The following is a 12,240-nucleotide window of genomic DNA, read 5'->3' on the forward strand; positions in this document are numbered from 1 at the left end:
CATGTGACATTAGGTATGTAAGTAAAAGAAAGGCAAATTCACATTGATAGGTTTGTAGCTTGAACCTATTCGCTGGAACGTTGAAGGCAATGTAATTACACAGCAAAGCAAGACACAAGTAGGCAAAGTTCTTTGTGTTACTCATGCATGAGGAGGCCTGTCTGGAGCCAAGTGTCGTTCCACCCACTTGACCTCCGTGAGACTCTCAGCCAGGTTCCCCATAGCACTCCTTTTATTGTGGTTACATGAATATGCATAGGTTCATTAACATATGACATCTTACATAGGTATACATGTGAACAAAGAATACCTTGTGTGTGTGTGTGTGTGTGTGTGTGTGTGTGTGTGTGTGGGGTCAAGATGTGACCCTAGGAAGACTCCTCAAAGCTGGTGCCAGGAGTCTAGCGGTCCATCTAAACAAAAGGCTCTTATGCTTAACCAGATACAGAGTAGGTGTCCTCCTATACCATAAAACAATAAGACAAGGCATGGCCTCTCCCATGCTCCCAAGATGTGGGTGTGAAAGCCAGAGTGCTCTGGAATGCACACAACGTGTGTCTGCAGACTACTAAGGATCAAACCTCTATTAATCTACAACTAATTATAAAACTCTAAGCATATATGAGTAGATATTTCTAAGCATAAATGACAATCAACAATACAAAACCTAACATACATATAGAGCAACAAAATCACATACTCAAATAATCTTGAATGTGTAAATATTTGACACCAGATTCCTCACAGAAAAACTACTGTACTGAGTTTCCATAACATTTGAGTCATGTGTTATGTGTGTCATGCTCACATGACACACATATTTAGTAATTCAAAAGATCATTAGTGACTGAATGTATATATTATATAAAGCTTTAAATTTGTTTAAAAAAAAAGGAAAAAAACAAAACAAAAACAAAACAAAATGAATGATGCACACAGAATGCCAGTTGTTACTTTATGTTAAATGACTCTTTGAGACTTTTTTCTGCCTGTTCTTTTCTGATTTTTGTCCAAGGTTCAGGAATATCAGCAGGTTCTGCATTATATTCTTTGGCAAAATCATTGTTGTACTTTGCCATTATAAATTTCCAGTGGTCTGATGCCTCAAGGCTCACATCCGGAGGGATTTTCCAGTCTGGGTAAATTTCCTTGTAACTCTTAAAAGGGTGCCATGCATAGTTGGTAGCACTGCATTGAAATTGGGCGCCACTGATCACGAGAGAGGAGCATATGTCAGTGACAAGTTTTTTTGTACCACACCACTTGTATCTACCCAGACCCTCTGGCCGATGCAGTGAAGCAAAGTGCTCAGTATGACCTCCTCCTCCTGCATCACAGGGAGCTTTGCAGAATGGACACTGTTTGCCACAACCAACCAATTTGTTAAAAAGCTCATTTTCAGGTTGCACATGAAGGCATTGTAGTTTTGTTTGAAAGTTCAGTATTTGAAACTCTTTTTTGAGATCTTCTGCCATGTCCTTTACACACTCTGTGAGCCAGTGAGCAAACTGTTCCTTGTCAGCATTATTCAGGACCATGAAAGTACCAAGAGCATCCTGGGAAATGACCAGTTTTTCACCAAGTTCTTTACAAATATCTTTAACAAATCTCCCCAATTCAGAATCAGTATTTCCTGTTTTGGCTTTATTGATGGCATCATTTATGCTTCTGATACATGACTGGAGATGTTGGTGCTCAAACTCAGATATTGTTGACGCAGTTGAGAAGTGCTCCAGTATTTGGTTGAGTATTACTTCCTTTACATGACCCTCATATGAGCAAATATATCTCTGGTAGCTTTTAAAATCATCCTTTGAAAGTAAATCCAGTAAAACTGAATACTGGAAGGACATTCTGTTGCTGAGCTGCTCACACGTCAGCATTTCACCAGTGATATCCTGTCCCAGGAAACGATTGATAAAGTCTACAACAGCAGGCTTCAGGCATCGGTTGGTGAATTCTTCTGCCTTCTTCTGACACTGGTCTCTTTCATGGAACACATCTTTGAAATCATCACAAAACTTTTCCTTGTTTTTCATCAGACATCTGTAGGGATCATTTTCTTGGATGAAATCTTCGTGCATTTTCTGAAACTCTCTGGCTGCAAATCCACAGATGTGCTGTTTCAGAGAAACTTCAAATTCAATGTCTGTCTTAACATTTTTATAGTTTTGTAGTTTCTCATCAATGATGTGTAGGATTTCCTGGATGTAAGTGTCAGAGTAATTGCTTTTTTTTTTCAGCTTTTCTCTCACGAACTGAGTGCAGTGATCTATGATGCTGTCAGCCTGTTTTTGTACAGTCATTATGTGATCTTCAATGTTGAACAGCTTGCTGACTTTGTGTTTTAATTGGTTGTACAATCCTTTAGCTGTATATTTGAAAGGCTCATTACCACAATCATGCAGATTTCTTTGACTTAATAATTCACATGCATGACTTCCCTTGTATGACAGATTTATTCTTAGGCAGTGAGATACGCTTGTGAAGACATCTGTAATCTTTTGTCTGGAGAAGGAAAGTCTAGCCAGTGTTTCATTCCACATCTTATCAAACTCTTTTTCCAGCTCTTTGTCTTTCATCTGGGCTTTTTTCTTTCTGCATTTATCTATCAAAGCGCAAACTGCATTTTCAATCTCCTTTTGATGATTCTCTTTGATTTTATCAATTTCTGTCTTTCCCTCTCTGATGTCTTTTGCTGCTGTGAGCTGACTAAACACAGATCTCTCAATTTCTTTTCGAAGGCTCTTTGCACAGTTTGCGAATTCCTCTCTGTATCCTTCAACCAGATAAACATGACCCTCTTTTTGCTTGAAATATTGAGTCAGATTTTCAAGAAGTGTTGTCTCCCATTTAGACAGCTCTGTGGAGGCTTCACTTTTCAAACATGTGAGAAATTCTGTCAAGTTAGAAGATTCAGATTTTGCGGCAACTGTACCAAAATTGGAAATTTTTGTTTCTGCATTGGTTACCCAGGTGTACATTTCTTTTTTGAATTCCCACTCCCATTTGTTGAATTCTGTGCAGAGTCTCATGTATGCATCAGCTACGAGGCTGTTTCTGAAGCTGAAGATGAAGTTTTCGTGCTTTACTGCAGTCCACAGACTTGTCACCCACTCTTTAAAATCCATGACATCATTAGCAGATGACTCACAGTTTCCCAGCAGTTGGATGATGTTTTTCTTGAGCTCATATACAGCCTCACTGTACCCTGCACTGACTGGTGCCATTGGTGGGTTTCCATTCCAGAGTCCAGGAATGTACCAGTTCCCAGTGTCTGGACTGTAATCCATCACATCAGTGAAGCTCTTGTTCTCCTCTTTCTTTTCCATTTTGGCTGCTGCCTGGGTCATCTCATTTAACTGTTCCAGGAGCAGTTTCCTGTCTCTTAAGTTCTTCTCATGGGCTGAAACATCGGACACATTCTGGTGAACAAATTGACATTTAGGCTTTTTGCCCACCTCCTTCATCCTGAGAAAAGCATGCACAACTATTTGTAGGATGTCCTTCATTTCAGTTGAATTCTCCATTGCAACATTGACAATGGTGACATCACTCAGCCCCACAACAAGTGTAGCAAGCTCATTGTCGTGCTCATAGCTGTTGTCCAGTTGTGCAAGTTCTGGTGACTTTAAGCCCTCAGTGTCAATGATCAGCATGAAGTCACAGTTTAGGACTTTTTTCATGTCTTCATTGATTTTGATGAGCAGCATAAAGGCACCTCGAGTACATCGACCACTGCTGACTGCAAACTGCACTCCAAACATGGTGTTAAGGAGAGTGGACTTTCCTGTGCTCTGAACTCCAAGAACTGTGACTACCAGTATCTTTCTGTTTGGAGACACCAAGTCACTGAGCTGAGAGAGAACATCACTCACCCATCTGAGAGGGATGTTGGATGCATCTCCATCTACAAGCTCAAGAGGAAATCCATCAAGCAACAACTTAGCACACAGTTTGGGCAGATGCTGCAGCTGTTGACGTGATGGATCTGTTTGTGGAAGGGACAGTGAGGCTTCATAGATCTGACCCATTTCACGGAAGAAGTGTTCAGTCCCCAGTGAGCTGTTGGAAATTTGTCTGTCAATTTTCTTGATCTCCTCTTTGTTCTCAGAATTTTTGCATTTTTCTTTATATTTTTCCTGAAGTTCAGACAGTTTTATGCGAGACAGGTTATCCAGGTTCATTCGCATCCATTTCAGGAAATAAAACCTCTCTGTTCCTGGGCTTGATATTGCATTAATGAAACATGTCATAGCTGTCGACATGTCATACTTGTTTTGCTTTTCCCGCAGTTGTTCTTTCTGCACCTGAAGTTCACTTTTGTATTTTTCAATGTTTTCAGATCCAACTTTTTGAAGTCGAAATTCTTCCTTCTCTAAGCAGGTCAGTTGTTTCCATATTTCACCTTGTCGTGGAAGCTGAGCGTCTTTGTATTCATGGATGTCTGTAATTTCAGCAGTGATGGCTTCTGCATTTTTCTTTGCAGTCTGGCACTCTGGAGAGTCTTCATCAACCAGGATTCCCAGTTCATGGGCAATGTCTGCCATCTGCTCTATTGTCATCTCCCTTTTCTTTTCTTTAATTACATTTCTAACTTTTTGCCTCAAATATTTTACAAAGTCTGCATCATTTGTTTGTTTTTTCCTAATAATGATATTGTTCTTAGTTAAGCGCAAATTAGTTTCTACCTTCTTTAAAGCATCTAAAGTGCAGCGTTTGCTCTCACTGTTACCCACCAAGAAGATCTGTGCCTTGTGGTGTTGGTTAGTAAGTAGACTGCGGTCAGAGTCCAAATGGTCAAAGAACACAAAAACTGCTGCAGATGTCTGACACAAAAAGGAGTATTGTGTTTCAAATGAAGCAATGTTCCCACGAAGGTTAGCTACAGCCACTGGCTGACTGAAAATATCAATGTTTGTGTTTCCACAAGGAAGATACCAAGTAATTTCAGTCAGTCCGTTGGATATTCTTCTTGGACTGTTGCCACACTCCATGTTGTAGTGAACAAAGGTGTCATGGTACTGCTGAGAATTGCTCAGAAGCTTATTGAGAATCTCTGACTTGGACAAGGAGCACTCACCCAGTCTGACAAAAGAGATCATTGGAAGTTCAGAGAGAACGATTCTGTCTTCAATGAAGCCCTTGGATTCTGACAGAGACTGAGGTCTGTACTTTTTAACAATGTCTCTCATGGCCCACAGCATGAGTGTGCACTGTTTTGTATCACAATTCGGAAGCAGCAAAGGCACAGAAAACTGACATGTGGACATTTTTAGTGCCATTTCCTGCTGCAGAAAACCATCAGAACACAGAAAGAGAGCAGTGATTATGTCGAGTGGGTTTGGCATGTCATCTGTGTTTGAACTGTCCAAATCCTCTGCATTCCCTGTTTCATCATCAAACTCACAATCTGATGTACATGTCATATTCCTTGCTGCCACATTAACCATCATCAGTTTCTTTAGAAAATACCATGGAAAGTCTGAGTTACTCTTGGCAGGTTCATCATTGATGGTCGTCTTATCAATCTCAAGTATTTTGCTCAGTGACAGTTTCTTTGTGTAGTACTGTTGTAAACCAAGATCTTTTAGTAAGCACTCCAGGTGTGTCTCTGTGGATTAAAAAAAAAAATCTGTTATTTCATTGTCATTTTACAACTTTTTACCTATCCAAAATCAATATTTTTATTTCAAGATCTTAAATACAATCATTCTCATAGCATTCTATCAAGAATGAGTACAAAGTACTAAGTTACAATTGTGTACACTTCATTTTTTTAATTTATTTTTTTCCTGAAATATATTATCTTACCAGCAGAGATGAGCAGTAACGCGTTACTGTAATCTGATTACTTTTTTCAAGTAACGAGTAATGTAAGGGATTACTATTGCAAAAACAGTAATTAGATTACCGTTACTTTCACGTAGGAACGCTGCGTTACTGCGTTACTAAAACCGTGATTTTTTGCGAGAATGTCTCATGACAGTGACGTAAGTGAGTGCGACGTTCGTGACAACAGCTGTCTGCAGATCAACAATGGATAATATATCGAGTGCGGGAGAGAGTATGAGCGTGCAGCGTTTAAAGCGTGGAAGTACTGACCTTACTTTGAGTTTGATTCCATAAAAAGTGACAAAAACATTAGTGTCCACTGTTCACTGCGTGGGAAGAAAACCCCTAAACTTCCAAGCAAGCACCGAGTGCGCTACGACGTAATGTGAAATTCACAGAGAAACTCGCGGATTCTTCCATTGACCGCTGCGGCACACCTGCACCAGGGTAAACCTCCGCCTAACCCACTCCTGCTTTATAGGTGAAAATAGAGCAACAGGACCGCTAGTCTTTGATTTTATTTATTTTCTGCTGTGTTTCACTTGCCTTTATTTGAAAGACTGAGTGTAAACACAAAAACACATTTTATTTTATGTGCTGGAATGTGCAGAAAATTGGTTTAAATGTTAAACAAATTTCTTCCAGTCAGAGAATGTTGCATATAATTTAATTTTTGCTTGATGCATAAAGTTAAAAGATTAAAACTAATAAAACAAGTTTTAAAAAGAGACTTTTCCATTTGCTTACATTTTGTATGATGAATTATGCAGAAAAAGTAGAATTGGGCTGAAAGATCTATCGCTTTATTACCTATTCAGGTTGTAAATCGGGTTTTTAAAAAGTAACTAAGTAACTAAATAATTAATTACTTTTGAAAATAAGTAATCAGTAAAGTAACGGGATTACTTTTTTGGGGAAGTAATCAGTAATTAGTTACTGATTACTTTTTTCAAGTAACTTGACCAACACTGCTTACCAGTGACTGCAGTAATGCTGACTCCACTGCTTCTGACGTTCTCAAACACACAGTAGAGAGTGAATGTGTATTCAGTTCCAGCAGTGAGAGATGAGACTGTGTGAGTTACTGGTCCATCTTCATCTGGCACACTGATGTCTGTCTCTGTATCATTACACCCGAGAACAAAGCTGATGTTGTTGTTGACTTTATCCCACTGCAGGGTGATGCTTTTCTCATGATGTTCTACTGGTATGAAACTGTCAGCATTTGGAGGAGCTGTAACAGGAAAAAGGGTGGAAAAAATCAACGGCTTCATCTAAATATCAAACTAACTAAATGAGTTCTAGTTTATAACATTTTTGTTTGATCATTTGTCCATTTTGTATCCAAGAGTGAAATCTCATGCTGAGTATTGTCACAGCGAATGAGATGAGCCGTGTGGAAAAATAAAGGAGGATCCAAGTGCAGACACTCTCTGAGATGTGGAGGTGGTTTATTGAAAATAAAGCACAAGGTGAAAATTGGCAAAACCGAACAAAAGCTAAACTAAACTGGGACAAAACTAAACTACAAAACAGCAAAAGGTAGACGAAGGATGGTGACAGCAGGGAAAACACACTAGATACGCAGACGGACCAGCGACTTGTACAACAGAAGACGCAACTTAAATACACACAGCAAAACACCGGGAGATTACACACAGGTGGGGAACACAGCTGGAAGTAATTGATGAGACGAGCCAAGAGAAGCAAAACTGAATACACTCACATAAGACACGGACCTTCACAATAAAACAGGAAACAAGAAACAACTACACAAAGACACAGACTAGACACTGAACTAAACCTACAGGAAACACGAGGGCACCAAAACAGAACCTATGAACTAACCCCTTGACCAGAATAAACTGAAACATAGATTTATAATAATAATCAACAAAGCACAAGAGAATAAGACAATAATCCATAATGCAAAAATGAACTAAAACATAAAAAACTCAAAATACTGGGTCCAAATGACCCAGAACCGTGACAAGTATGAGCTTTACTTTTTAATCTCATTCTTTTTCAGTATGTAATAAAGTTGCTATCAAACAGATAATGTCATTTAAAATGAACCATTATAGAATTGCATTACATTTTATTTCCAACTCATGAATAATCCTTGCACAAAATATGAAAACATTAATTTTTTTGTGCAAATTTGTATTGTTACTCTGAAGCTGTGTTTGCAGGAGCTACAGATAAAAACAGAATCAAAGATGTAAGAATAATATAAAACCCTTTACAAACAACCTTTAGTTCCATTAGAGCAAGCAGAGAAACATTAAAAGGTGTAACACTAGTCACAACTTATTAATAAGAATAACAAAAATTTCATTAGTCCAATATTTCCACCAAAATAACAAACTAAAATAAAGTGCACGCATACAGTTTGTCTCTGAGTCAAATGTATGAATGAATGTCTGATGACAGATGGATTGTTGGGGCCCGGTCTGTGTTTGTTTAATTGTTTGTCCTACCACAATCCAAAGTGAAGAAGGAAAGTTTGAAATCCTGCAGGTATCTGTCCCACCATGAGATGGGAACAAAGCTCTGGCTTCAATAAAGTCAATCTTAGTTACTCTTGGGTTGGCTCGCCATTCAGTTAACTGGAACTGTGGAATGTCCACTATTCAATGGAGGCTTGCTTCAGACTGGGTTCATCTGTCGAGTCATTGTGGTGGTGTCCAACTCTCAATTTGGTGGGCACTGGCTCCAGAGGTGAGTTTGACTAAACAGACCATCCTCTGGATGCCGTTTAGTGTGCCCACCCCCAAGGCCCTATATGTATGTGTTATGAGAGTGTAAGTAATGTGGATGTCTCGGATGTGGAATATAATTGAGGCACAGGTGGCCAAGAGGGGACAGAGGAGGAATGCTTCCCCTGCAACTCAGTGACACACCTGTACCTCTTGGCCCTGCATGTCTGGTGGTGTGATGGAGATGGAGTGGGGAGCTGGGGTGGGGGGTCAAAGCACCCCCTTCCTGGGTCCAGCTCCACCGCTGAACCTGATAGGCACCCCCGTTCCCTGGAATCCACCAAGGGCAGGGGACCGGGCCTATCTCAACAGGGGAACGAAGAGTTGGGCCTGCAACAGCTGCATTTCCAAGCCTCACAGAGCCCAGGGTGGCCCCCGCCGCACAGGAAAACTATACCCACCCTAACATTCAATCAACTACCAGACTACATAAGACAATAGACATCCAGGTTGAGTTCATCCTCCACCTCTGCTAGATCCCTTCCCTTCTTACAGAATGATCTCATGGAGAGCAGACCCCCTGCAAAGGATGGTAACAACCTCCCTGCCAGCTGAAAAAGCCCCCAGTTCCTGCAATGCACCAGAGGCCGCCCGAACTAGAGTTGGGCCCCCATGCATGGCCCCACCCATAACCCTGTTGACACACCAACCAGGACCCAAGCCCCCAATGCTCAGCCAGAGCTCCAGCCCAGAGGAGCAGGAGGAGCAACCCCAGAACCTCAAGTCCCCAAGCCCGCCGTGGACCCACCCAGGGGCAGATAGGCTATCAGGCCGGTAACCTACCTCAGCAGAGACCCTCCCCCAGACCTGCCGAACTCAGCCGCTAGAAAAACACCACCCAAGAGCCACCAGAGCCCCATCCAGGTCATCTGCACAGCCCCCAGGTTGATCCCCCAAGAAACCCGTCCCTAGGGAATCCCCAGATACCCCAAGCCTGTATCTACCCCCACATCAACCACAATAACAAAGGCGGAACAAAACCATGACCCCCCACCCCCAGTAGGTGATGGAGCTGATCAAAGGAGCCCAGAGGGATTGATCTAATGTGGTGGTAGATGCTCTATCAAGACTAATATGGACTATCAGATGGTCTCTATATTTGTTAGAATTAAGATTTTTTTTTCCAGTTCATGAGGACAGTCCTCTTGGCAATGCATAGGGTGGTGAGAACCATGTGGACTGTGTTCATGTCTGTAGTGACATCATCCAAGGTGCCCAACAAGCAAACTACAGGGGAGGCTGGAATGTTACATTTCAGACACCTTGATAAGTCGTCACATATCCAGCGCCAAAGCCTCTAAACTGGTGAACAGAACCAAAGAGCGTGGATATAATTGTCCGGTGTATTGCCTTGACAGTGCGAGCAGTTGTTGGAAAACGTAAAGCCCATCTTGAACATCCATTGACCTGTATAGTGCACTCTATGTAGTATTTTGTATTGTATTAATTATAGACTGGGATTTCTAATCAATTTAAAGGTTTTTAAGCATATAAAGTGTGTGAGGATAAAGAACACATTTCACCTCTCCTTATTGATTACACATTTGTAACTTACCAGTGACTGCAGTAATGCTGACTCCACTGCTTCTGACGTTCTCAAACACACAGTAGAGAGTGAATGTGTATTCAGTTCCAGCAGTGAGAGATGAGACTGTGTGAGTTACTGGTCCATCTTCATCTGGCACACTGATGTCTGTCTCTGTATCATTAAACTGGAGAACAAAGCTGATTTTGTTGTTGACTTTATTCCACTGCAGAGTGATGCTGCTCTCAGTTTGTCCTGATGATATGAGGTCTTCTGAATTCTGAGGAGCTTAAAAACAAAAGGAGCAACAGATGACTTGATCAGCTTATTGTCACTATTGTTATAGTGACTGTCTAGAAAAAGAACCACTGGTGATTTTGTATGCTGACATCAGTACATCATGTCATAGTTTTAAGGTGGAACACAAGATATCTTTCCTATCAAGAGGCCGCAGATGGTGCTTGAGTCTCTGAGGCAGGCAGGGCTCACAGCCAAACCAAAGAAATGTGTGATTAGACAGAGAAAGTTACAGTATCTGGGGTACCAATTCAGGGCTGGGCAGGTGTGCCCTCAAATAGAAACACAGCGACCATTGCATCCCCAAGACCAAAAAAGAGGTGAGGTGGATGTTGGGGCGGGTTGGCTGCTACTGGTTCATTCTGAATTTTACAAAGCTGACCTGCCCGTTAATTCACCTCATCCAAGCAGGTTACATCAGGCAGCTTATAGCCTAACAGACCTTAGACCTTAATGGAAAGCATATCAGAGGTGACAGATGCTGGAGGAAATGACCTTGTAACGTCTAATAACTGCAGACACAGCACACTGAGGTAATTTTGAGAATAAATGCTACCTGCACATTTGAACTGAAAGTTGGAGTTGTGTAATGGGTTTCCCATCACTGTTGTCTTACAAATGGGTTAAACCAAACCAACTTCATTAACTCACCAGTGACTGCAGTAATGCTGACTCCACTGCTTCTGATGTTCTCAAACACACAGTAGAGAGTGAATGTGTATTTAGTTCCAGCAGTGAGAGATGAGACTGTGTGAGTTACTGGTCCATCTTCATCTGGGACACTGATGTCTGTCTCTGTATCATTACACCCGAGAACAAAGCTGATGTTGTTGTTGACTTTATCCCACTGCAGGGTGATGCTGTTCTCATGATGTTCTACTGGTATGAAACTGTCAGCATTTGGAGGAGCTGTAACAGGAAAAAGGGTGGAAAAAAATCAACGGCTTTATCTAAATATCAAACTAACTAAATGAGTTCTAGTTTATAACATTTTTGTTTGATCATTTGTCCATTTTTTATACAAGAGTGAAATCTCATGCTGAGTATGAGCTTTACTTTTTAATCTCATTCTTTTTCAATATATAATAAAGTTGCTATCAAACAGATAATATCATTTAAAATGAACCATTATAAAATTGCATTACATTTTATTTTCAACTCATGAATAATCCTTGCACAAAATATGAAAACATTAATTTTTGGTGCAAATTTGTATTGTTACTCTGAAGTTGTGACTGGGTTCATCTGTTGCGTCATTATGCCGGTGTCCACCTCTCAATTTGGTAGGCACTGGCAACAGAGGTGAGTTTGAATAAACAGACCGTCCTCTGGACACCGTTTAGTGTGCCCACCCCCAAGGCCCTATATGTATGTGTTATGAGAGTGTAAGTAATGTGGATGTCTCAGTTGTGGAATAAAAGTGAGGCACAGGTGGCCAAGAGGGGACAAAGGAGGAATGTCTCCCCTGCACCTCAGTGACACACCTGTACCTCTTGGCCCTGCATGTGTGGTGGTGTGCTGGAGCAGGAGTAGGGAGGCATGTGGGGATGGGAAGGGAAGGATTGGTGGTGGTGGTGGTGGGGGTCAAAGTACCCCCTCCCTGGAGCCAGCTTCTCCGTTGAACCCGGTAGGCACCCATGTTCCCTGGAATCCACCAAGGGCAGGGAACCGGGCCCATCCGTACCGGGGGCCACAGCAGCAGCACTGCCAAGCCCCAATGAGTGCGGGGCAGCCCACCCGACCCTGCCACAGAGGAAAAGTACACCCACCCTTACATTCAATGAACTCCCAGACTACATAAGACAATAGACACCCAGGTCGAGT

At 41.5% G+C, this 12,240-nt stretch overlaps 1 protein-coding gene across 1 annotated transcript; it reads right to left on the reverse strand.

Annotated features, from left to right (window-relative positions):
* Positions 1-580: 580 nt before the first annotated feature.
* On the reverse strand, positions 581-11,353 carry LOC102082816 (up-regulator of cell proliferation-like). The gene is made up of 4 exons (XM_019356520.2): positions 11,068-11,353; positions 10,150-10,407; positions 6,812-7,069; positions 581-5,614 (listed from the first exon to the last, which is right to left on the reverse strand). The coding sequence occupies exon 4, from the start codon at positions 5,454-5,456 to the stop codon at positions 951-953; it is 4,506 nt and encodes a 1,501-aa protein (XP_019212065.1). The 5' UTR covers positions 5,457-5,614; positions 6,812-7,069; positions 10,150-10,407; positions 11,068-11,353; the 3' UTR covers positions 581-950.
* Between the last annotated feature and the right edge of the window lie 887 nt (positions 11,354-12,240).

This window comes from Oreochromis niloticus, unplaced genomic scaffold, assembly GCF_001858045.2.
Source record: "Oreochromis niloticus isolate F11D_XX unplaced genomic scaffold, O_niloticus_UMD_NMBU tig00002563_pilon, whole genome shotgun sequence".
Taxonomy (NCBI): Eukaryota; Metazoa; Chordata; class Actinopteri; order Cichliformes; family Cichlidae; genus Oreochromis; species Oreochromis niloticus.